At 52.3% G+C, this 22677-nt stretch overlaps 1 protein-coding gene across 2 annotated transcripts; it reads left to right on the top strand.

The window, feature by feature from the left end:
* Positions 1–348: 348 nt before the first annotated feature.
* On the top strand, positions 349–22533 carry STK40 (serine/threonine kinase 40). Of its 2 annotated transcripts, none has more exons than XM_054648330.2 (12): positions 349–448; positions 6410–6522; positions 8418–8537; positions 9477–9562; positions 10013–10156; positions 11310–11537; positions 12359–12411; positions 15261–15376; positions 18432–18576; positions 19225–19344; positions 19617–19701; positions 20337–22533. In XM_054648330.2, exons 3-12 carry the CDS (start codon positions 8426–8428, stop codon positions 20553–20555), a joined length of 1308 nt encoding a protein of 435 aa, XP_054504305.1. In that variant the 5' UTR covers positions 349–448; positions 6410–6522; positions 8418–8425; the 3' UTR covers positions 20556–22533. The 2 variants fall into 2 exon arrangements, with proteins under 2 accessions (XP_054504305.1, XP_054504307.1); XM_054648332.2 differs by having other exon boundaries at positions 6410–6534.
* Positions 22534–22677: the final 144 nt, after the last annotated feature.

The following is a 22677-nucleotide window of genomic DNA, read 5'->3' as shown; positions in this document are numbered from 1 at the left end:
GGTCCCGCTGCCGCCGGGCGGGGCTCTGTGGGCGTGGCCCGCGGAATCTGTGGGTGCGGCCGTGTCGACAGGCCCCGCCCCTTGGCCAATCACGGCTCGTTCGAATCTCCCGCGTGCTCACCAACCCTGCAGGCTCCTGGTCCCGGCCTGAACCAATCAGCGACAGGTTCATCGCACCACAGCCAATCAGCGTCCGCTGCTTGCTTCCCTCTCTGCTGCACGCTCCAACCAATCAGAGCCCGCCGCAAAACCCGGTCCGGCCCCCGGGCTCTCCTCCAATCACCGCTCGCGTTGTCGCCATCGCCCAATCAGCGCCGCGTTTCCCCGTTCCGGCGGCGGCCGGCAGAGGGCGGGCTGGTCGCGGGGGGCGGTGGCGGTGCGTCACTTCCGGTGCCAGGCGGCCGCCGGAGCGGAGCGAGGCCGGGCCGGGCCGGGCCCGGGGCCATGGGTGAGTGAGGGATGGGAGAGAACGGGGGGAACCGGGCCGGGGCTGTGGGTGAGTGAGGGGCGAGAGAGAGCGGGAGAACGGGCCGGGGTGAGTGAGAGGTGGGAGAGAACGGGAGAACCGGACCGGGGTGAGTGAGGGGCGGGAGAGAGCGGGGGAACCGGGACCGGGCCACGGGTGAGTGAGGGGTGAGACAGAGCGGGGGTAACCCGAACCGGGACTGGGCCGTGACTGAGTGAGGAGGATGAGAGAGAGCGGAGGGAACCGGGACCGGGCCCATGGACATACGTGAGAGACGAGGGAGCTGGGGCTGTCGGTGAATGAGGGCGAAGCGTGAGTAGAGTGTGGGGAACATGGCCCCGGACCCGTCCCCATCCCGGTCCCACCGTGGCTGGGCCGGGCCGGGCGCTGCGGGCAGACGCTCCGGTGGTACCGCTCGTCCGCCGGGCCGGGGGAGCCCCCCAGGTGCCTTGGCCGCCCGGCTCGGCTCGGTGCTGCCGGTGCTCTCCAGGCTGGGGGCTCGGTTTGAGCCCCGCAGCAGCTCGGGGGCATGAGCGGGGGGCTGAAGAAGGCACAGCCCGTGACTGGGCTGGCTTTGCCTCCAGTCTGGGCAGGAACGTTTGAATTTAGACTTCTGGGACCTCTGTGCCGAGGAGGAGCCTCGTGTGCCTCAGCAGTGAGTAGGTGAGGGCTGTGCCTCTGAGTGAGGGTGAGTAACACCAGCAGGTGTTACTCGGAGCAGGGACGGACCCTGCCCTGCACTCCCTGCAGCTCACCCGGGGCGCTGGGGAACCTCCCACACCCAGAGCTGGGTGCTGTCCCTCTCTGGCTGTGGCCTTGGGAGCCCTGCTGCTTGTGCAGTACTGAGGGTGTGAAAGGTCTCACTGCTGGGGGGACCTCATTGGGACATCATCTCCACTGCTTGCACAAGGGGTTTGGGGTTGTGCTCCCTCCTGCCCAGGCTGTGCTGAAATGTGCTGCAGCAGAGCTGGGGATTCAGTTCTTTGCTAGTTTAGAGCCTTAATGTATGGGCTTAACATCTGCCGGTATGAACAGGTGTGCTGGAGGTGTGGGGCTGCAATCCCATGTCCAGAGGGAGCTGGAGAAGTCAGAGCAGAGGCCATTGCCTGATGTGGCGGGGCTGAGCCACCACCCCTCTGCCATGTGCTGTGGGACAGCTGGCTCCTCTGAGGCAGCAGGGGAGGCACCTGGCACCCAGGTGAGGTTGGACCTGGCACCCAGGTGAGGCGTGGCCCGAGGGACAGCAGGGGAGCACTCACCTGCTGGCATGGAGCCCTGGGCTGGCAGTACTCAGGATTCAGGACATATTTCCCCGTTGCTGGAGGGCTTGTGCTGCATCCATTGATTGTTTCTCTGTGCTATCCATGCTGAGGGTTTGATCTCATAATTGTGCTCCTTAAAAGCAAAGTTCAGCTGGGCTGTGACCCTCAGGATGTTTCAGAGCCTGGGATAGGCAAGGGAAGGCTGACAGGCACTGAGCTGGGCTGTGATTCAGCACAGAAAGGATATGGACCTGTTGGAGTGAGTCCAGAGGAAGCACGAACCTGATCAGAGGGCTGGAGCACTTCTGCTGTGAGAGACTTGGGGTTGTTCAGCCTGGAGAAGAGAGCCTTCAGGGTGACATAACTGCCCTTTCCAGTACCTGAATGGGCTACAGGGAAGATGGATAGAGACTATTCACAAGAGCCTCAAGTGACAGGAAAAGGGGGAATGGCTTCACACTGAGAGAGGGCAGGGATGGATGGGATACTGGGGAGAAATTCTTCCCTGTGAGGGTGGGGAGGCCCTGGCAAAGGTTACCCAGGGAAGCTGTGGCTGCCTCATCCCTGGAAATGTTCCAGGCCAAGTTGGACAGGGCTTGGAGCAACCTGGGGTAGTGAAAAGTCTCTTTGCCCATGGCTGGAGGGTGGAAGGGTCTTTAAGGTCCCTCCCAACCCAATCTGTTCTGTGACTATGACTAGAGACAGCCCTGGGGATTTTGCCTGAGCTGCCCAGTGAGCTTGGGGGGTGTTACCTGTGCAGGGGCTCCAGGCAGGTGCAGTGTGTGTCTCCTTCCTGCCTGGGAGCTCTTGCTGGACAGAGTAGGCTCTGTTTGGCCATTTTCTGTGTGAAACAGGCTGGTTTGGGTAATATTTTTTTTGCAAGTGTGCAGTTCCTGTCAGTGTGTTGTCACACTGCAAACCCCAGCAGCGTAGGCCTGGCAGTGTGTGCAGGTAACTTCAACACGTTTGTCTCCAGGTAGGGCCAGGTGAGTCACTGCTGAAAGAAACTGCAGCCACACCTCGCTGGGAAGTGTCAGCACGTGTGTGGGTCACACTCTGTGCACACAGAGGTCCTGCTGCAGGGGCTTATGGCATATTGGTAGTATCAGAAGCAATCAATGAGAAATAAAACCTTGTCATACAACCCAGCCCTCACCCCTGGTGGGGTCTGGGAGGTGAGCACAGCCTGACTGCAGGCACAGACCGGGTCAGGGATTTGTGTTGGGGCAGCAGTGCAGCCTCAAGTGCTGCAGCTGCATTTCCAGGCTCCTGCTGTCAGGGTGCTGGGCTGCAACGGGGATTTTTCCTGGTGGATGTGGCCTGTGCTGCAGCACGAAAGGGTTAAGCTGAGGTTGGTGTTTATGTAACCAAAGAGGGAACTCCCAGAGATGAGTCCTTGGCTATCTCATGTGTTGATGCATCAGAAGGGCTTGAAGAAAGCCTGGCTTGTTGCTTGCGCCGTAGTTACGCACTGGAATCCTGTGCTTCAGAGTTTCCCTGGCTGCCAGGGGGGGCAGCCAGGATGGAATTTGCTTTCCCTGCTATGTGACTTGGCCTGTGGAAGCCTTTTTGGCCCCTGAGGAGCTGGAGACTGGCCACAGCTGCATGTGGGTGGAGGTAAGGTGTGCTGGGCTCCTGTAGGGACTCCCAGGCGCTGGCTGTGCCTTGTTCACGTGCCTGGGGTTCAGCTGATCCTCAGGCTGGGCTGAGGCAGGAGGATCTCCAGTGGGGCAGTTCAGAGGTGTTCCTGTCTCCCAGCTTGTGGAGCTCAGCGGTTCCAGACTCCCCTGGGTGCCTTCCAACAGCACAGGGCTGTCCCAGCCCCTCGTGCTGCCCCAGTGCCCCAGGATTCCTCCTATTCCCGTGGGCAGAGAAACTCTGTGCCTGGTTTTGAGCGAACTTCTCGCTTAGGGAAGAAGTTGAATGAGTCTCCTCTGGGTTCCAAGAACCGTGTGAGTCAGGGCTCTGTTTCGGGAGCAGGCTTCCCTTCCTGGAAGGGCAGCACAGCGGAACACAGGCTGCACTGAGTCATCCAATGGGCTTTTTATATATATATATATATATATAAATATATATACATAGATCTATTATTGCTTCTCCTGGAGAACCGTTCAACCCCCAGAGCCTTCAGTAACTAACAGTTAACATTCCTGAAGAGGGAATCTCCTCTGTGCTGTGCAGAGGGAGAGGAGTGGAGCCCACCCTGATACCCCCACTCCTCTTCCCATGTGAGCAAGGAGCCAGGGAAGGGCTGAGGCTTCCCCTGTGCATTCCACATTATCTTTAGGGATGAAATTGTTCCTGGCTGATGTCAGGAAGGCTGAGCTGGCTGTAGGAGGAGGGACAGACAGGTTTGGCACTGAAGAACAAAACAAAAGTCCTGTGACTGAAACTTTGAAGGACGCTATGTCCAGAAAGTAACTTTTGCCTGACTAAGAGTCATTTAAATATTAAAATGCACATCAGCTTAATGAAGTACATGCTACCACACATAACTCTCTCTCAATTTCCCCCTAGATCATGCTGTGTGTACTGTGGGAGGAAGAGGATAAGGGTGGGCTGTGGATGAGGGGGGGGGGGCAGAAATTTCACCTTTTGAGGAGGAAGAAAAGCTAAAAAACCCTTGGATACACTTGGTGGGTGACTCTCCTCTCCCTGCTCCCAGGGTGGGATGATGTCTTCTTGGTCTTCGGGGTCTCTGGATGTGCTCCTGGTCTCTGAGGACCAGCTGGGACACAAGGGGTGTGTTTCTGCCCATATTTCATACACTTAATGCAACAGCCTGCTTTCCTTGGGATCTGCCCCGCAAACATTCCCTTTAATCCCCCAGCCAGTGACTCCTCCGCAGGCCTGCCCGATCCAAGCTCCGCCTGTTCTCAGGGAAGCTTTTCCAATGAGAGCCGAGCTTTGTCCCTGGGCGTGCTGATGACTCGGCTCTGAGCTGTTCTGGCCGGGTTTGCCCGGGAAGGAGTGAGGCAACACTGGGATCGTTGCTCCTTGCAGTGACACCGACCTGCTGGTGTTCCATGTGGGAAGCTGGGCCGTGCTCCAGCTTTTTCCCATTTAATGTTTTGTTCGTGGAGCTTTTTAGGTCATGTTCAACACAGCTTCCCATGAGCCAGGCTTAAATGTGACCTTGGGTTAACCATCACTGATAAATACTGCCCACTGTGGTATTTGGGTGAGAAAAGGTGCAGCCTGATGCTGCTCATGTGATTCTGTTTTTTTAACTCTATTTTTGCAAACCTGAAGGCTGCACAGAGAGGGACAAAAACCTGTGGAGCAGCTCTGCAGCTTCATCCCAAATGTTCCAGCTTTTGGCTTCAGGAGGGAATGCTGGGCAGGAATGCTGCTGCAGTGGGTGATGGAATGTCTCCATCTGTGGCCTCCAGAGGCAGGTCCCTGGAATGGTGTGAGCTCCTTGAAGGAACTTCTCAGCAGTCCTGAACTTCCAGCAGGAGCTCTTGGGCTCTGTCACCTGCTGCTGGTTCCCAGCCCAGCCACTGCCTTATTCACCACAATCAGCTCATCACAGCAGCAGGGTCAAGCACTTTGGGGTTCCTAGTCCTCACACCAGAAGTGTAACCACCACTGAGTTCATGCTGTGCCCTTGGGGCAAGACAAGCCCCCCAAAAGTGCAGTGGGGGCTGGAGCAACTGCTCTGAAGCCAAGAGTGGTTCCTGTGCTGCTGAGTAATTCTGCTCATGCCCCAGAGGTACCTTTTCCATTCCAGCTCTGAGCTGTGGCTGCTGGACTGCAGGACCTGCTTGTTCCTCATTCTGGGATGAAAAGGGCTTTCCTCAGCTCATGTTTTCCATTGTTGTTACACCGGGCACTGGGACATGCAGTAATTCAGGAATTAAACAATTCCCTTAAGCTACATAATTAAAAGGCATTACATTTAGGTCCCCAAATTAATTGATTCATAATTCTATTAAAGGCCTAGCTAGCACACTGAAAGGCTTTGGACTGGCTTCTCCAGTGAGATGTTTGATACATCCTGTGTGTCACATCAAAATTAGGTATAAATTTCTGTACTGGACTTGTAACTTTGTCTGTGTGAGGAACCATTTTTGTTCCAATGGCAGGACAAGGGAGGAGGATGGTTTGATTCAGCTTGGATTTAGGGGGAAGGGATCCATCTGTCCACAAACAGGTGAGACTTTCCAGTTCTTAAGACTGAAAAGAAAAAATCATTTTAACATCAGCAGGATCAGTCTTGAGAGAGAGCCTCTTACATTGCTGCAAGGAACCAGCACAAACCCATGTTTAAAACTCCATCCCAGGGAAAGTGATTTCAGATACTGATCTGACCTGAACTCAACTCCTAGCATGATAAAAAGCTGCTGGTGGTGGCAGGGAGTCTCTTGGTGCTCAGTCAGGTGTGTTTGAGATGTTATTAGACCCAGGCAGGTTCTGCATGGTGGGGGTTCAAGTGGAGCCTGTGTTTGTCCCTGCTCCAAAGGCCTGCCCTGCATCACTTTGGAGACGGGTGACATGGGAGTTTGTCCAGCAGTGCAGGAACTGAACTTCCAGAGCCTTTTATTCTCTCACCAGGAGCTTCAATCCTTTTTTCCAAGCCCAGAGAAACAGCCCAAATAAAGGTTCAGTGCATCCTGTGTTATCATAATCAGAATAATCCAGAACCACGGCATCAAGTGAATCTCATTTCACATTACAGAGTCCTCGACCTTTTGCCCATCCAGCCTTCTCCAAGGTGACAACTCCTGCCTCCTGAGACGTTGGAAAACCTAGTTTGGAAGAAGAGTAACGATACAGTTGATGCTGAACTACGTGAGTCCTCGGGTTGTTTTGATTACAGTAGCACCATTTACACCAGCAAGCCAAATTGCACAATGGGATTATCTCAGAGCTCCTGTGCATGGGGTTTCTCCAGGGGAAGTGTTACTCACATTTCCAGCTGAGACAGTGATGTGCAAGGAGAGGAGGAGCTCATCAGGATGTTGGGTCAGGGATGCAGAATGAACAGCAAGGAGCACATGGGGGTCAGAGCTGGGTCCCGTTCAGCTCACTGGCACGGTGACACTGCTCTGTGGAGGTGTGAAGGTGCTGGAGTCAGGAGTGCAGGGATGCAAAGTCTGCTGCAAGGCTCCTCCCTTTATTTCCTGGCTGTTGCTGGTCCTGGGCAGGTGCTGCTGGATGAATCAATGCAGTGAGATCAGCCTGTGTCCACAGAAAGGGCGGGACTGCCAGAGGGTGAACTTCACTCACAGGGAGGTGATTTATCAATCTCTTATGTGGTGAAACACCTGGGATCTTCTCAAACAAATATGTACAACCCAGAAAATGTTTTCCCCTGTCTGCTGTAGTAACCTCTTCGGGCAGAACTCTTGGGATTGGGTTTGAGTAAGAAAATGGAGCTGTGCTTGGTTCCTCTTCTCACCTACCCCCCAAAGTGTCTTTAAAAAGTGAGAGCACAGACGTTGAATGTGTCTTTGCAAAAGTCTTTGAAGCTGTTTTCTAAAATCTAAAGATGAAGAGGAGCTGTACTGGGAGCAGAGCTTCCGTTGGCTGGAGCTGATGGATGTGGGGAGCTCACACCACACCCAGAAGCTCACCTGAGAGATGCTTTTCCAGCTAAACTGAAACAAGACTTTTCTTTAGTTTTAGTCATAAGCCTTGAATTTATTTGGCCCTTTAGATCTTGTCTGTGCAAATTCTCTTTAGATTTCTGAACAGCAGAAAATGGATGTTGGAAATCAGACTTTCTGCACTATCTGAATAAGGAGGAGGTAGTTGAGTTTTTAGTAGTGCTAAATAGCGATGATGTGTGGACCTTGAATAAATTCCTAGATGCAAACCACGAGATTCACATTTAATAGATCAAATGGGGTTTTGCCCATAGTCGTTGTGCAGGAAAACACACGTTGTCACCAGTGTTGCTTTTCACTGGAATGTCCATTGGAGCATTTAATAACGTGTTAGTTCTAAACACAGCATTGATTCCTGCACATGGAGGCTGAGGTGACAGGGTTTTATGTGCTGGAGTCCAAATTCCAGCTGCACTGGATGTAGGTAGATGGAAACGTAATAAGGTCAGAGTCTAATGAGGTACAGAGAGAGGGGACTTTTTTCAAGGCTAAAAATACATTTTTGAAAAAACATTGTGAACTGAACTGAATGTCACAATAACTATTGTGCTTGTTTTCTATGCCCTTGTTGGGAAAGGTGAAAGACACTGATTTTTGTGGTCAGTTTTGTGCATTCTTGGCTGTTTGAGGAACAGACTCAAACCTCTGAGGGACTCAGTGGGTGGCTGTGATGCCTCATGTGGATCCTCTGTGGAGAAACCCCCAAAAGGCTGCAGCAGCAGTAGACACCCATACACAGGGCTAACTTGGGCATCTTCTTTCAGAGCTTTTAGAATATGTTAATTTGCAAACTTGTTTTTGCTGTAAAACAAGCTTTAATTATCTTGACTTGTTCCCACTATGTCTCTCAAACAACTGTTGTAGGAAATGTTGCCCTGAATAAGAAGGCTGATTTATGCCTTGAGAGCTGCTCTGAGCCTGCAGCCCACCCCTGGTCTGTCAGCAGGGAGCCAGGGCTGTGTGTAGACACACAAGTAGGCAGAGCCACCAGTGCATCTGTAGGTGACAGCCTTCCAGTAGAAATCAGGAATAACAAGAGAAAATAACTCAGGGATGCGATCTCTGTTCTCTTTCAAGAGCCAAGGATGAAGCGGCGAGCATCGGACAGAGGAGCTGGGGAAACATCCGCTAAGGCAAAGGCTCTGTGCGCGGGGATTTCCGGGAATAACGCCAAGAGAGCAGGTCCTTTCATCCTGGGTAAGCAGGGAGGGGGCTCTGCACTGGGCAGGCTGGCTGCTGGTGCCAACACTGAAAACAGAAGGCACTGTGGAGTGAGGGCAAGCAGGGGTGTAACTCAGTGTCTTACCTGAGAGCGCAGGTCACTGGATGTGCAGAGCAGCAGCCTGGGAGCTCCTGCAGCTGGCCAAGCTCAGGAGATGTGGGATGCCAGTGCAGCAAGGCAGGTGGGGCTTGGGAGAGAAATGGATCCTGATTTTACCCCCTTTGGAGCTTTTTTTGGGAGGGGTTTGTTTTGTTTCAAATTCATTGGGGTTTTTTTTTGATATGAGCTGTGTTCGACCCTGCTGACTTGGAATGTGTTGTCACATCAGCATGGGGGCAACTTAACAGTTCACTAGTGCTACTCAAAGTGCTATGTACCAAGGCAAGGCCACTCTGCCAGCTCTGGACAGTTCTAGAATAGTTGTTAGTTCAGAACTGTCATCATAGACTTCACAATAGAAAATCAGTTGGAGCTGACTGATTTAAAGTGAGGAGTGGAGACTGTATGTTTACTTGAAATCTGGGCTAATTTGGACACCCCTGAGCCATCCCTGCAGAGGTGGCAGCTGTGTTCCCAGGTGTGGCAGTAACAGTTGCCATGGGTGTTGCTGTGAATGTAAGAGCTGTGTGGTTCAGGCATGCAGAAATTAGGATTTCTGCAAACAGCTGGGCCATGTGTGGGCTTTGATAAATGTTGCTCCAGAAAACAAATGAAACATTACCCCAAAAGGTTTCAGAGTTCAAGACCTTTTTTATTTTTTTTTTTTTTTGGCTTTAGATTTGTGAAAATGCACTCAAGCCTCCTGCAGAAAAGGGAACTTGGTGCAAGCAAACATAACTAGTGACAGCTGATGTAACCCGGGTTAGTCACTGCTGCTGGAGGGAAAACAAGTCTGTTTCTGCTTTGTGCTGTAGGTCCACGTTTAGGTAACTCCCCTGTGCCAAGTATTGTTCAGTGTTTGGCAAGAAAGGACGGGACAGATGACTTTTATCAGCTGAAGGTAAGCAAACTGCAGGCTCCCAGACCTTCAGGGCTCGCCAGCTCCTGTGCAGAAGCACCTGGGCAGTGAGTGAGTGGTGTGGGCTGAAGCAGTGCAGTGGGACATGGCTGCTGCAGCTCCCCCTTGGCAGGGCCAGATCCACGTCCAGATCAGCCCTGACATGAGGCCTCTGCTGCTCTCCCAGAGCCCTTGGATCTGTACCTGAATGGGGCAGCTCCAGGAGGGGAAACCCACTTGGGATATTTGCAAACAGCCTCCTTTGCATGTTAATGAAGCTGCTGCTGTGCATTCTGCACAGATGGTGCTGAGTTCAGACAGGCCTGTGGCAAGGACACAACCATCAGAGCACTTCCACCAGCTGTAAACACCTGGGAATGCCAAAAATGAGAGAGGGCTGGGGGCATTTGTGTGCCTCTGGGAACTGTAAAGGCATTTTCCCTTTTCCTGAAGATTCTCACCTTAGAAGAAAGAGGTGATAAAGGAATAGAAACCCAGGAGGAGCGACAGGGCAAGATGCTGCTGCACACGGAGTATTCTCTTCTTTCCCTGCTCCACAACCAGGAAGGAGTGGTCCATCATCACGGGCTCTTCCAGGTACACTTGGTCACCATCCAGGCTGGGGCAATGCCAGGGATTGCTGATGGATTGAGCTGCTTTTGTTTAATGTACAGTTCGTGCTGACCCTGCTCTTGTGTGTCCAAGTTGCAGCACTCTGGGGTTAACCACCTCAGAGCTGCTTCAAACAGGAGCTCTGGAGAGTACAGCAGGATTTTGAGAAATGTGAGAACATTCACAGGTGGGACAGGCACTCAGCACCCCCCTCTTCAGACAGAACAACAGCTATTTCATTGGCAAATTAATTAGCATATTTTAGAACTAAATTTGTGCTTTCTGGTCCCTCTACTGTTTATAACTTGTAAGAGGGGACAAATAGCCAAGACACTGTTTCAGCAAGTTAAACCAGTCACTGTGCTGATCAGTTTTGTGTGACTGGATTGTGTTGCTGTTGGTGCCTTTAGGGCTGTTCACTGATGTGAGGGGCTGATAGCAATTACTGGTTTGGGTGTTGGTATTGCCTGACTTGCTGGTTACATTTTGCCAACACGCTTTTCACTTGAGACCATCTGTACTAAATCTTAAATAAGCCAAATGTCCAGCTCTGCTGTGTGTTGTTTACTGTCATGGAAGAACTGCTAATTGTGCCTTGAGATTTCTGTTCTTCTTATGAACAGTGTGTTGGATCCTTCTGTTCCCAGAGGCTGCTCCACTGCAGAGCTGTCCTGGGTTCAGCTCAAGGTGTCTGTGTGCATAAAGAGCATTAGTGCTGATGTGCACACAGAGCAGAGACTTCCTCTGCCTTCTGTACTCCTCCTCCTAGGAAAAGTTCTTCCCAGTGAGGGGGGGAGGCCCTGGCTGTGGCTGCACCATCCCTGGAAGTGTCCAAGGCCAGATTGGACAGGGCTTGGAGCAATCTGAAATCGTGGAAGGTGTCCCTGACCATGGCAGGGGATGGAATGAGATGAAACTTAAGGTTCCCTCCAACCCAAACCAGCCTGAGACTCTGTGATTCATTAAGTGAGCTCCTGTATCTTTTTGAAATCCTGCTTCAGGACAAAGACCAAGCACTGTGATTGCATTTGCTTATTTTGAGATCACCCCCCAGATACTGAGTTATTTGCTCTGCCAGGCTCTGTGCATGTGTCCTGAAGCTGCCCTCAGGGGTTGCTTCTGTGTTTGCCTCCCCCAGGACCGAGCTTGTGAAATCATAGAAGATCTGGAAGCCAACAGGATGGTCAGGAAGATGAAGAAGCGCATTTGCCTGGTGTTGGACTGTCTCTGTGCTCATGATTTCAGTGACAAAACAGCAGATCTGATCAATCTGCAGCATTATGTCATTAAAGAGAAGAGACTCAGCGAGCGGGAAACCGTGGTGATATTTTATGACGTGGTACGAGTGGTAGAAGCATTACACAAGGTGAGAGCTTGGAAAGAGAGCTCCCTTCCAGTGCTGGGAGGCAAAATTTTCCCATGTTAGAATAGCAGATGCTTCAGAACTTCCTGGGGCTGGCAGTGGCCAGGTTACAAGGCAGGGATGTTAACAGTGGTCTGCATAAGACCTCGTGCCCCAAGCCCTTCTAACCCTGCTCCTCATGTTTGCATTCCCTTCCCTCCCTGCTCCTCATGTTTCTGAATGATAATGTGGTGTTTGTGGGCTGTGGAGAGGGACCAGCTGGGCTGAGGGCAGGTCAGGTGAACCACAGTGTGGTAAGCTCAGACAGGGGCAGTCAAAGAGGAGAGCAGAGCCTGATCAAGCACAGGAAACAGAAACTGTTTCCCTGCAAAGCAAAATAAATCACAGTGCAAGAATTGATTGGAGATCAGAACCTCAAGCTACAGATTTTGAGATCAATGAACTAGAAACTATTGTAATAAAAATGGATTCTGCTGGTGTTTGACTCGTTCCCCTGTGACACAGGGCAGTGCACTGTGGGTCTGGTAAAGGAATGCTCATCAGATTGCTCTAACCAAGCCTGGACACTTCAGTTCCAGGTCTCTTGGATACACTAAGTCTGTCTTTGTGTTCAGAGTAGCAAATTTGCTTGTTCTGTCCTGATCACAATCAAAAGTGAAGGGCACAAAGTACTCAGGGTGAAACCTGATCTGAAACCTTGACCTGGGTTATTTCAGAGTGTGCAGATGCCATGATTTCTTTTTAGTGCTCTTGTGCAAGTATGAAATTTATACTTCTACAACAAATAGGCTTTTGCTCATGTAATACTCCTATATTTTTTACAGAAAAACATTGTGCACAGAGACTTGAAACTAGGAAACATGGTGCTAAACAAAAGGTAAGTGTGCTGGAGAGCTGCTGGCCTGGCAGTAGTCTTGTTTCTTCCTTGAAGCAGATTTCTAATGCAAACACTGCCAAAGGCAGCACTTGTTGAGTACTCTTGTGCAGGAGAGTGAGGAAAAGGGAAGCAGGCTGTGCAAAACCACAAATCCAGCTCAAAGTTATATAAATTAATCTCCAAAACTGAATTTAGCCCCACCTGGGTAGTTCACTTTTCCCACCCAGCTTAGTGGCCCCTTGTCAGGACTTCTTTTTGGATTCTAACTGCTGAAAACTCAATTTTATAGTAATTTAGTAACCTGCAAGAAAAGTATTGATTTTATATATATTAAAAAGAACCAAAAAAAACCATGGTGGTTGGTTCTGTTCCCATCATTCACCCTCCATCATGCTAAAGGCATTCCCAGCCCTGCTGGCTGTTCTACAATCACAGCAGTGTTAGATCTGACTGCTGCCCTGCTGTGTTTTTGCTAGCAGTGAAATATTGACTTATCAAAACAAAAGCACTTCTGTCCAGTGTGGATTTGTGTATGAAATGGCTCCCTTGTTCCCTTGCTGGTTTGACAGGAGCCTCTGGAGCCTGGCAGGTGCTGGATGCTGGTGCAGACCCAGAGGGACCAGCCCAGAGAGGGGCAGGAGCTCAGCAGGACCCCAGGGCAGGGGGAGGTGGCCTGGCTCTGCTTGGGGGCTCTGAGGAGCTGCTCAGTGCCTTGGGGTCTGTGTTCCTTAGCTGGCAGCCTAGTGCAGCTCAGATCCTCTGCTCTCTCCTCCAGGATTACATTACTGACTAAATATTTTGCACTTACTTGAAGAATGAGCGGAATTCATCCTTTTCACACTGTCTGGGTTTCTGTGGAATGAATAAAAAGAGGGAAGGCTGGAGTTCTGCTGGCTTTGAGTCTACAAAGCTTGCAGGTTTGCTGAGCTCACAGCTTGCTGCTTTCTCCTCCCTAGCACTGAGAGGAAACAGCTTTTATCTATAGAACTTGAACTTCTTGGTTCCCCACACACACACACACAGCTGCTGCTGCTTCTCAGGGCCACCTCTAAGTTGGTTCAAGTTGTTTCTGTAGAGCTGCTTTAAGATAAATCTCTTGTGCTTGCTGCTTTGATTCTCCTCCTTGCTGGAAGAGGCAGACAAAGGTTGGTGCTTTAAAGGATCCATGCAGAACTTCCCTTCTTTTCTGGGCACTGAGTGCAGGGGAGCACCCCACCAGTGGAGCTACACCCAGGGCCCCACTAGCAGGGGGAGGTGTTTGAAGCTTTGAACACACTTGCCAGAGTCTCTCTTTGTGTTACATCTCTGCTTTTGCTTTTTTCTCAGCGTTGCTGAGGGAGAGCTGCAGCCTGTGCAGCAGTGAGTCACAGGGAAGGGTGGGAGAGGCGTAAGCGCCATCTCCATGGAGAGGAGCAGCCCGTGGGGCTGAGCTGAACCCTTTGTTCTGCTCCAGCCCTGCTCACAAAGAGCCAGGGCCCTTCTCAGGGCAGGGAAGGAAGGTAACAACGTGGCACTGCAAGGTCCTGCAGGCACATCCCACCTGGGGGACTTCCCTCAGATTCCCTTCCCCACAAACATTAAAGCCTCTCAGGTTTCCTCATAAGCCAGTGCAGGAGGAGTTGAGTGATTACAGATTAGATCAAATTTCAGGGACTAAATAGAATCAAGCAACCCTGAACATTTTAGTGTCCTATAGAACACTTAGTCTTTTAAATCCTTAACAAATCCTGCAGCTTGTTATTCAGCCAGGGAAGTCTCCTGACAGTTGAAGCTAACACTTCTTAAACACAAGTCTGTCTGTTTTAATAACCAGCTCTCCATGGCCAACCCACACTTGCTTCTATTTCATTTGTCTGTGAGACTGGCTGGAAATGTTTCTTTGTTACTGTGACTGACTTAATCCATTCTCTCAGGTTCTAGTTGTGAAATACTTTTCAAGAAATCTTCCAGACAGTGTTTTTGTACTCACACCTTTACATTGTAAGTTAAAATCCAAATTATCTGAATGACAGGGAAGATTAATGGAACAATAGTTTTGTAATTAGCTCACTTGCACTGGAAAAAATTGTTAATGGGAGCTGGCAGTACCATAGAGAAGTAGGGGTGAACTAATAAAGAAATTCTGTGTACTTGCAGCTCTCCCTTTTCTGTGTAAGGTTTTTGGGTGTTGCTCAGGCCTTGTGTTGTGCACACCTGTGTGTGGAGAGCAGTCCTGTAGATCAGATGGAACTGCCACCTGAAGGCTCCTGTGTGGGATTCTTGAGTGACACAGGCGTGGTTGTGCTGAGTCTGATCACAACTCCTGCAGCTCCTGTGGTGACTGTAAACACCCAGTGCTCAGGGGCCAGGCATGGGGCAGCTTCCACAGGGTATTTTCCCTTAGCTCCCAGAAGATGCTGTGTGGAGAAGATGGCAGCTGGGAAGTGCAGGGCACAATCAGCAGCTGAAATAAACCTCAGCTTTGTTCACACTCCTGCCCTCCAGTGCTCAGGCAGCACCTGGGGCAGATCCTGCAACTCTGGTGCTGCAGGCTGGGATGTTCCTAGGAGATCAGCCAAGGCTGCAAGATGAGCCAGGTACAGCCTGTGCTTGCAGCCACGCTGACACAGGCCACCCAGACATTGTCACAGAGCCTTTTACTGCCCCTGTGAGTGCCTTGCAAGCCTTTCTGGCAGGCATGGAATCCCTCCCCTTTGGGATAGAGTTCATTTTACACCTCTATGTGTCTTCTCCCAGCAGTTCAAGCCCCCTAGAAAGCCCCACAGGCACAGTCCCTGTTCTGGAGTCACCTTGCTGTCTGTGCAGGATGGCCTGTGTCCCCTGACACCCTTCCCTGTGCTTCTCCCCAGGACTCACAGGATCACCATCACCAACTTCTGCCTGGGCAAGCACCTGGTGAGCGAGGATGACCTGCTGAAGGACCAGCGTGGCAGCCCTGCCTACATCAGCCCAGACGTGCTCAGTGGTAGGAATTCCCCTCAGCACTCATTTCACTTATTTGTGCCTCCTGACAGTAAATAAAAACACCTGTTGTGTTCCCATATGCACCTTCATGAGAGCCTCTTAATTAAGGTCCAGTTAGGAGACTTGGTCTGGTTTTCCAGCTGGGAAAGTTGGAGGGGAGGAGTGAGGCTGACTTTTTTCTTAGAGCTTGTCTGAACTTCAAAGCTGCTTCAAATTTGGCTGTTCCCAAATGAATCTGACTGCAGACAACATGTTCTGTTTCCAGTGTCAGAATTCAGTTCTTGAGGCTTTCCTTAAGCTGCAGGTAAAAACCCTGGGCCCAAGGGGCAGCCAGTCCAGATCCCACCAGGATGTCAGTGCATTCCAGCTGTGCCCTAAGAGCACCAGTTCCTCCAGCTGCTGCTCACTGCCAGTGACCCTCTGGGCAGCTTCTGGACCAACTGAGAGGAGTTACTTAAAATTAAAGGAATGATGACAGCAGGCCAAAGCAGTCTGGGCTGGATCCCCCCCTCCAGCAGCCTGGCCTGTGCCTTGTCTCCAGCAGAGGCTCTGAGCAGAGTCTGGCTCCACCACAAAGCAGCTTTCCCTGGTGTCCTCCTGCCTTTAACTGTTCCCAGTGCATGGGACCATCAGGAACAGCTGTACTTTCTGTCCAGTTGCTTCAGGAGGTTTCTCTCCATGAGCTCTCATCTCTGCTCTGCTCATAAATCTTTGGGACCAGATGGGATCCACCCCAGGGTGATGAGGGAGCTGGCAGAGGAACTTGTGAAGCCTCTCTCCATCATTTACCAGCAGTCCTGGCTCACTGGGGGAGTTCCAGATGACTGGAAGCTGGCCAGTGTGACACCCATTCACAGAAAGGGTGGGAAGGAGGATCCTGGTAATTATAGGTCAGTTAGCCTAACCTCAGTACCTGATAAGATAATGGAACAGTTTTTATTGATTTCATCATGCAGCATTACAGGATGGCCAGGGTATCTGACCCAGCCAGCAGGGGTTTAGGAGGGGTAGATTGTGTTTGAACAACCTGGTCTCCTTTTATGACCAGGTTTGATATTAGGAAAAAGTTTTTTCAGAAAGGGTGGTAAAGTCCTGGAGTGGTCTCCCCAGGGAGGTGGTGGAGTCCCCATCCCTGGGTGTGTTTAAAACAAGCCTGGATGTGGCACTGGGTGCCAGGGTTTAGTTGAGGTGTTGCAGCTGGGTTGGACTCAATCTTGAAGGTCTCTTCCAACCCAGTAACTCTGTGATTCTGTGCTCCTGTACCAGCCTTTGAGCAGGCAGGGCTGGTCCTGGTTGTCAGTGTAGTGACCCAGGCATCATTTTGGGGGGTTTTTCCTCTCATGCAGGTGAGCCAGATTAGTAGCTGCACATACAGGTGGGACTGTGCACACAAAGCCTCTCCCTCTTGTAGATCCAGATATCAGGCATTAACACGAGTTACTTGTTCCTGCTATCCCAAGCAACTGTATTGCAGAAATGGCCTCAGAGGGAGCCAGTCCTGGAGGATCCCACCCCAGTGGACTCCCCTCAGGAGGTTTTTTGTCAGGTTTGCAGGCAGCAGCAGTAAATGTAGCCGAGCTCTTCCATCCTGATCTGCCAGGCAGGTTTGAGGCACTTCCCTCCCGGCAAGGAAGGGAGCAAAGGCAGGCGAGGAGGTGGATCCTGGGGCTCTTGCAAGCCTTTCCTGTTCTGCAGGATATCCTGAGGCCCTTGTGACCAGATGGATGATAGAAGCCAACTGCTCTGCAGGAGCTTGGAGCAGTTGTGGCTCAAGTAGCTGAAGGAGGCTACGAGGAGCTGCTCCTTCTGCTCCAGGGTGCTGATCTGTTCAGGCCTCCAGCTACCTTCTCAGGGCACTCTTGTGGTATAACTGGCCAAGGGGCACTGAACAGGCTGTCTTGGCTGATACCTGACAGCTGAGGCTGCTTGAGACCCTGCTAGGCACAGCCTTAGCTCAGGACTCATCCTGCTCTCACTGCCATTGTGCTGCACCCCAGTTCTGGTGTGTGCCAACAGCCCATGGGGCCCATCCTGTGCTCTCCAAAATGCTCTCCCAAAACTGCTCAGTCTGCAGCTCCCCCCCAAGTATCAAGGGGGAAGTTACTTGAGGACATTCCACCTTCAGGCTTGGCACATGCCTCCCTCTGTATTGCCGGTGCTCCTGGGCAGGGGGAAGCTGGAGCGCCTGAGGAATTAATCATTGTTGTGGGTCTCCAGGAGAAGCTGTCTCTGCTGAGGGATGGCTGCTGAAATGTCACAGCAGGAAAAGTTGGAGGAGGAGGGAGAGGTGCCTTTTTCTGAGCATATAAAGCAAAGAATAATTAGTACAAATACCAAATGCTGCAGCAGTGACTCACTGTGTGAGTCAGAGGAAGTCTCTCCCGAGTCCTGTGCTCTGCTGTAGCACTGGGGTTTGATTTTGTGACCCTGTCCATGCTGCTGTGTGCTGATTGTTGTGACCAAAGGGATTTAGAAGCAGCATTTCCATCAGGTGAATCCTGGGGCTGCAGCAGCCTTGGTTTAGGGTTTGTCTGGTGTCTTTGTCTAAATGTCTTTGTGCAGGAAAGCACCTTTTGTGCTTTTACATCTGGCTTCAGTGGCTGTGTGCTAGATTCATCCCACAGTCAGAGTCCCTTCTCCATGGGCTCAGCTTTATCCTGCCTGGTCTTCTTTCCTGCATCCTCCTGCCCTGTGCTCCCTGCTCCTTGAATTCCCTCCACCTTGCAAGCTGGGTGGTTCTGTGTGAGGGACACTGACCTGGCAACTCCAGCACAGCAGTTCCAACTGCCTGATGCCCTTGGTTCACAGCAGGGATATTCCTGCTCCATAGGAAACAGGAGGACACTTGTGTGGAAATGGACAATTTGCTTATTCACAGAGGATGCACCTTGGAAAGAGTTTTGGTGTCATGTTATGGGAAGCCTTAACTGTTTTGGTTAATGCTTAGAAAAAGGGTCCCATGTGAGGGTTACTCAGCACCCCTGCTGTGGGAGGTGAGGGGGTTGCCAGGGCTGTGCTTTCCAGGATTTTCAGGCTGTGTGTGCCCTCTCCTGCAGGCCGGCCATACCGCGGGAAGCCCAGTGACATGTGGGCGCTGGGGGTGGTGCTGTTCACCATGCTCTACGGCCAGTTCCCCTTCTACGACAGCATACCTCAGGAGCTCTTCCGCAAAATCAAGGCTGCCGAGTACACCATCCCCGAGTGAGTACAGCCTGCCCTTCCTGCCTGCCCATGAGGGGCTGACTGGGCCAGCTGCACCCCTCAGCACCCCAAGGGTCACAGCAGGACTGACAACAGGCGGGGTGCAGGAAGCAGGAGCAGGGGTTGGGACAGTTTGTGGGAAGGTGAGGCAGGCTCAGAGCAGTGGTTGCTCCTGTAGCTCCTGGCCTGTGACCGTGTTCACAGGGGTTCTTGGATGAGGGAAGAGATGAAGGATCTGACTCCATGTTTCAGAAGGCTTGATTTAGTATTTTAGATATATATTACATTAAAACTATACTAAAAGAATAGAAGAAAAGGTTTCTTCAGAAGGTTAGCTAAGAATAGAATAGAAAGGAATGATAACAAAGGCTTGTGGCTCGGGCTCTGTGTCCGAGCCGGCTGGGCTGTGATTGGCCATTAATTAGAAACAACCACATGAGCCCAATCCCAGATGCACCTGTTGCATTCCACAGCAGCAGATAACCATTGGTTACATTTTGTTCCTGAGGCCTCTCAGCTTCTCAGGAGGAAAAGTCCTAAGGAAAGGATTTTTCATAAAAGTTGCCTGCGACACTGGGCTGTGCTCCCAGCATGTCCATCCTGCCACACTGAGCCCACCCCAGGCTCACCCTGTGTTGTCTGTCCCAGGGATGGCCGGGTCTCAGAAAACACTGTGTGCTTGATCCGGAAACTGCTGGTCCTGGACCCGCAGCAGCGGCTGACGGCTTCTGAAGTGCTGGATTCCCTCAGCTCCATCATAGCGTCCTGGTATGTGCAAGGAGAGACAGGACACGCTGTCTCTGGCCACAGGCTGTGTTGTTCCAGCTGTGGCTGGCTCACCTCACCAGAGGAGAGTCTGGGAACTGCAGTAAGTCTTTAAATCCCATGTGTCCACCACTGCGTGCTGATGGATACAGCTGGGGAGGCCTGTGCAAATGCTTATGGCAGCCGTGACCATCCCGGTGGGATCACCCTGGGGCTGGGTGAGAGTGGCTGAGCCAGTGCCATGCTCTGGATCCCAATGCTGTGCTCTCCTCCAGGCAGTCCATGTCCTCACTGAGTGGCCCTTTGCAAGTGGTGCCGGACATAGATGACCAAGTGGCTAATCCCGAAAACCCCCAGGAGGTAGGTTTCCCTGCTTTCCACAGAACTGTCTGTGGTGGCACCCATTGTGTCCCCCAGCTGGGAAGGGGAGGGTGGGGAGGACAGAGCCGAGTCCTTCACGTTGTGCAGCGGAAGGAAAGGCCGATGCTGCTGGGAGCAGGAGGCACATCCAGCTGGCTGAGCTGCCAGGAAGTGAGCTCGGCCCCGGAGCTGATGAGAGCAGCTCGCTCCGCTCCCAGCAGCGCTCACTCCCTCTCACACAGCTGGGAATGCTGGGAGGAGGCAGCAGTGTTGGCTCTGGCTCCCAGTGAGCTCTGCCATGGGAGCAAACATCCTGTTTTCCTGCCGGTTTGTTTCATGCTAGAAGTGTTGGCCACAGCCTGGCTGCCCAGGGACAGCCATGCAGGATCTGTGACGGTGCCGCAGGGACAGGGGTCAGGCAGCTGCAGCCTCAGTGCTGCCAGGGCTGGGATGAGCCATGTCAGGACAGAGCTGCTGTGTCCTGGTGGCACTGCTAGCTCACGAGGAGTCCTGCCTGTGTCCCCAGCAGCAGGTCCCTTCCCTGCATTGGGACCCCAGTTATCCCGTGGTAGCTCAGGCCCATCAGAGGAGCCGTGGGGCTGCCAGGTGTGGCTCTGACAGGTCGGTCTCTGCAGGTGAAGGTGACGGAGGAGTGCTCCCAGTACGAGTTTGAGAACTACATGAGGCAGCAGCTGCTCTTGGCTGAGGAGAAGAACACCTTGCATGAGGCCAAGAGCTTCCTGCAGAAGCGGCAGTTCGGGAACATCCCACCCGTGCGGCGCCTGGGCCACGACGCGCAGCCCATGAACCCTTTGGACGCGGCCATCCTGGCCCAGAGGTACCTCCGGAAGTAGCTTCCCCTGCCCCAAGAGCACGAGCACCACCCTGCAGTCTGCCCTCACCTCGCCTGCTCCAGCCTACAGCAATACCGGTGTCCCACGACGGGGAATAATGTAGCAATCCCAAGCTCTGTCCAGGGACACGCACTCACACCCGCCCCGGACGGAGAAGACTTTTGGAAAAGCTAGTTTTGGAAGCAGCAACCTCTTGGCATCTTCTGGAATCTGTTTTTTTAAAATCGAAGCCTAGATGACTAATCTGCTTTTGATCATGACTGTAATCTACCTCTCTTGTCTTTTTAACCATGCTGTTCTCTGGATCGAGCAAAGCCCGTGGGAAAGGAGGAGACTTCCAAGGGTGAAGCTGCTGGCACAGAGCCGTGGCCGTGCAGCGCGGGGCCGGCCCGTGGCGCCCGCTCCGTGTGGTTTGAATAAGCTTGGATTTATCAGGGTTTCTCGAAAGGCAGAATTTCTTGAAACCTCCCACTTCCCTTCATCTGCATCAAATCTGTTTTTGTCCTTAGGTGCCACCTGGTCTGGCCATGCTGGCCAGTCCTGTGTGGCCACCGCTGTGACCGGAGAGCCCGGCCACCGCCTCAGGCAGGAGCTGAGGAGTCGTCTGGGCAGGGATCAGATCCTGTCCCCAGTTCAAAGGTTTTGCAGGACTTGGCCTGCCAGGGCCCCTGCCCCCTCTCCCACCTCTCACTGATTCCTTTAGTTTATAAGGATTTATGATTTTATCTTATTTTTCAGTAGCATATCCCAGGTGCAGTTACAGTTGCATTAATTCTGATTTAGCGTTTCCCCCCTCAGTTGTGGTACAGATGTAATATATGAGTTATAATGTGAAAAGCTTCCCAAAATAATTCGCCTAGAGATAGGAGGGGCTGGCTGAAGTCTCTACTGTATTTGTTCCCAGCTTTTCTTGCCATGCCAGCCCAAACCTGGGGCTGCTTCTGCCCTCATGCCAAGGCAGGGGAAAGACATCCTGGTTTGTCACCTGGTGCCACTGGAAGAGCTTTGGCCTGTGCTGAGAGCAGGAACGATTGTTTCTGAGCCTCATTTATGAACTGGATGCCTGTCTTGCCCGATGAACTGTTCTCACACAGAGCTCCCAAGGCTCCCAGTGCCCTGCCCCAGGCTCCTGCTCAAGGCAGCTCCTTCTTCAGCTGCCTCCTTCCCTGCTCCTGGCTGCTCCCAGCCCTGGCATCACCCTCCTGCCAGCCCTGTGAGCAGGGAGGCTTGGAGCTGGGGCGGCTGCCCTGCTTTTTGGGGCTGCACTGCTCTCTGGGCATGGGCAGCGAGCGAGTTGCAGATGTTTGTAGCGTTTTGTTGCCTTTTCTTGCCCCGGGCTAGGGAAGGGGACGGGGTCTAAGCTGGGCCACCCCAGCAGTGGCTTTGTGGGGACAGGGGGCTGGACCTGAACCTCCCTGGCCGTGTTGGGCATTACGTCCTGCCTGCGCCTCGCCAAGGCCCTGTGGCCAGGCAGGGCCTTGTGAACACTAACACAGACCAGCTCCCTGCACCACCCCAGCTGAGCCAGTAGCCCCAACTCTTTCGCCTTATTTATTTTATTTTGAAATGGTGGGTCTGTCCTGTGGGCCCATCACCCCCTGTGCCACCAGCAGCAGGGCAGGGATCCCCTGAGCACCCCAGCAGGGCCCTGCTCTCTCCTTCTGGTTCTCTCCTGCCTCATTCCCTGTTTATTTTTACTGATTTTCCCCAATGTTAAAGCAAAAAGCAATATTCTGGGACTCCCTGAGGCTGTATCACACCAGGATCCTGCAGTGGCAGCACCGGTCAATTCACTTGTGCTAAGGCAAACTGGAAGGGGGTGGTGCAGGGGGCATGGGGGCCACAGGGCCACGGCGGGACAGAGCCTGTTGTAAGGAAAAAAAAAAGAAAAAGAAAAAAAAAAAGGAAAAAAATTTGTATAAAGACGTTATTTTTGTACTACATCGGAACTACTCCTGCATGTCGGCAATAAAACTTCATACGACAGCCCGGTGACCCCACAGGGAAGGGGTGGGAGGGATGGGTGGGATGGGGGATTTTGGGGTACTGATGTGCTCTGGGAGGGGGGCAGGCTCACAGACCAACGGGCCTGAGTGCCCCATGGGACCCCCAGCCCTGTCCT

Source organism: Agelaius phoeniceus, chromosome 22 (genome assembly GCF_051311805.1).
Source record: "Agelaius phoeniceus isolate bAgePho1 chromosome 22, bAgePho1.hap1, whole genome shotgun sequence".
NCBI classification, from domain to species: Eukaryota; Metazoa; Chordata; class Aves; order Passeriformes; family Icteridae; genus Agelaius; species Agelaius phoeniceus.
The sequence above is the reverse complement of the archived record's forward strand: the minus strand, read 5'-3'. Positions and strand labels throughout refer to the sequence as shown.

What these genes read in the sequence shown, in the direction of transcription:
- STK40 (XM_054648330.2), top strand. Translation starts at nt 8,426, where the DNA reads ATGAAGCGGCGAGCATCGGACAGAGGAGCTGGGGAAACATCCGCTAAG. An exon ending in ATGACTTTTATCAGCTGAAG is followed by an intron (nt 9,563 to 10,012) that starts GTAAGCAAACTG and finishes CTTTTCCTGAAG; the next exon opens with ATTCTCACCTTAGAAGAAAG. An exon ending in CAGCCCAGACGTGCTCAGTG is followed by an intron (nt 15,377 to 18,431) that starts GTAGGAATTCCC and finishes CCTCTCCTGCAG; the next exon opens with GCCGGCCATACCGCGGGAAG.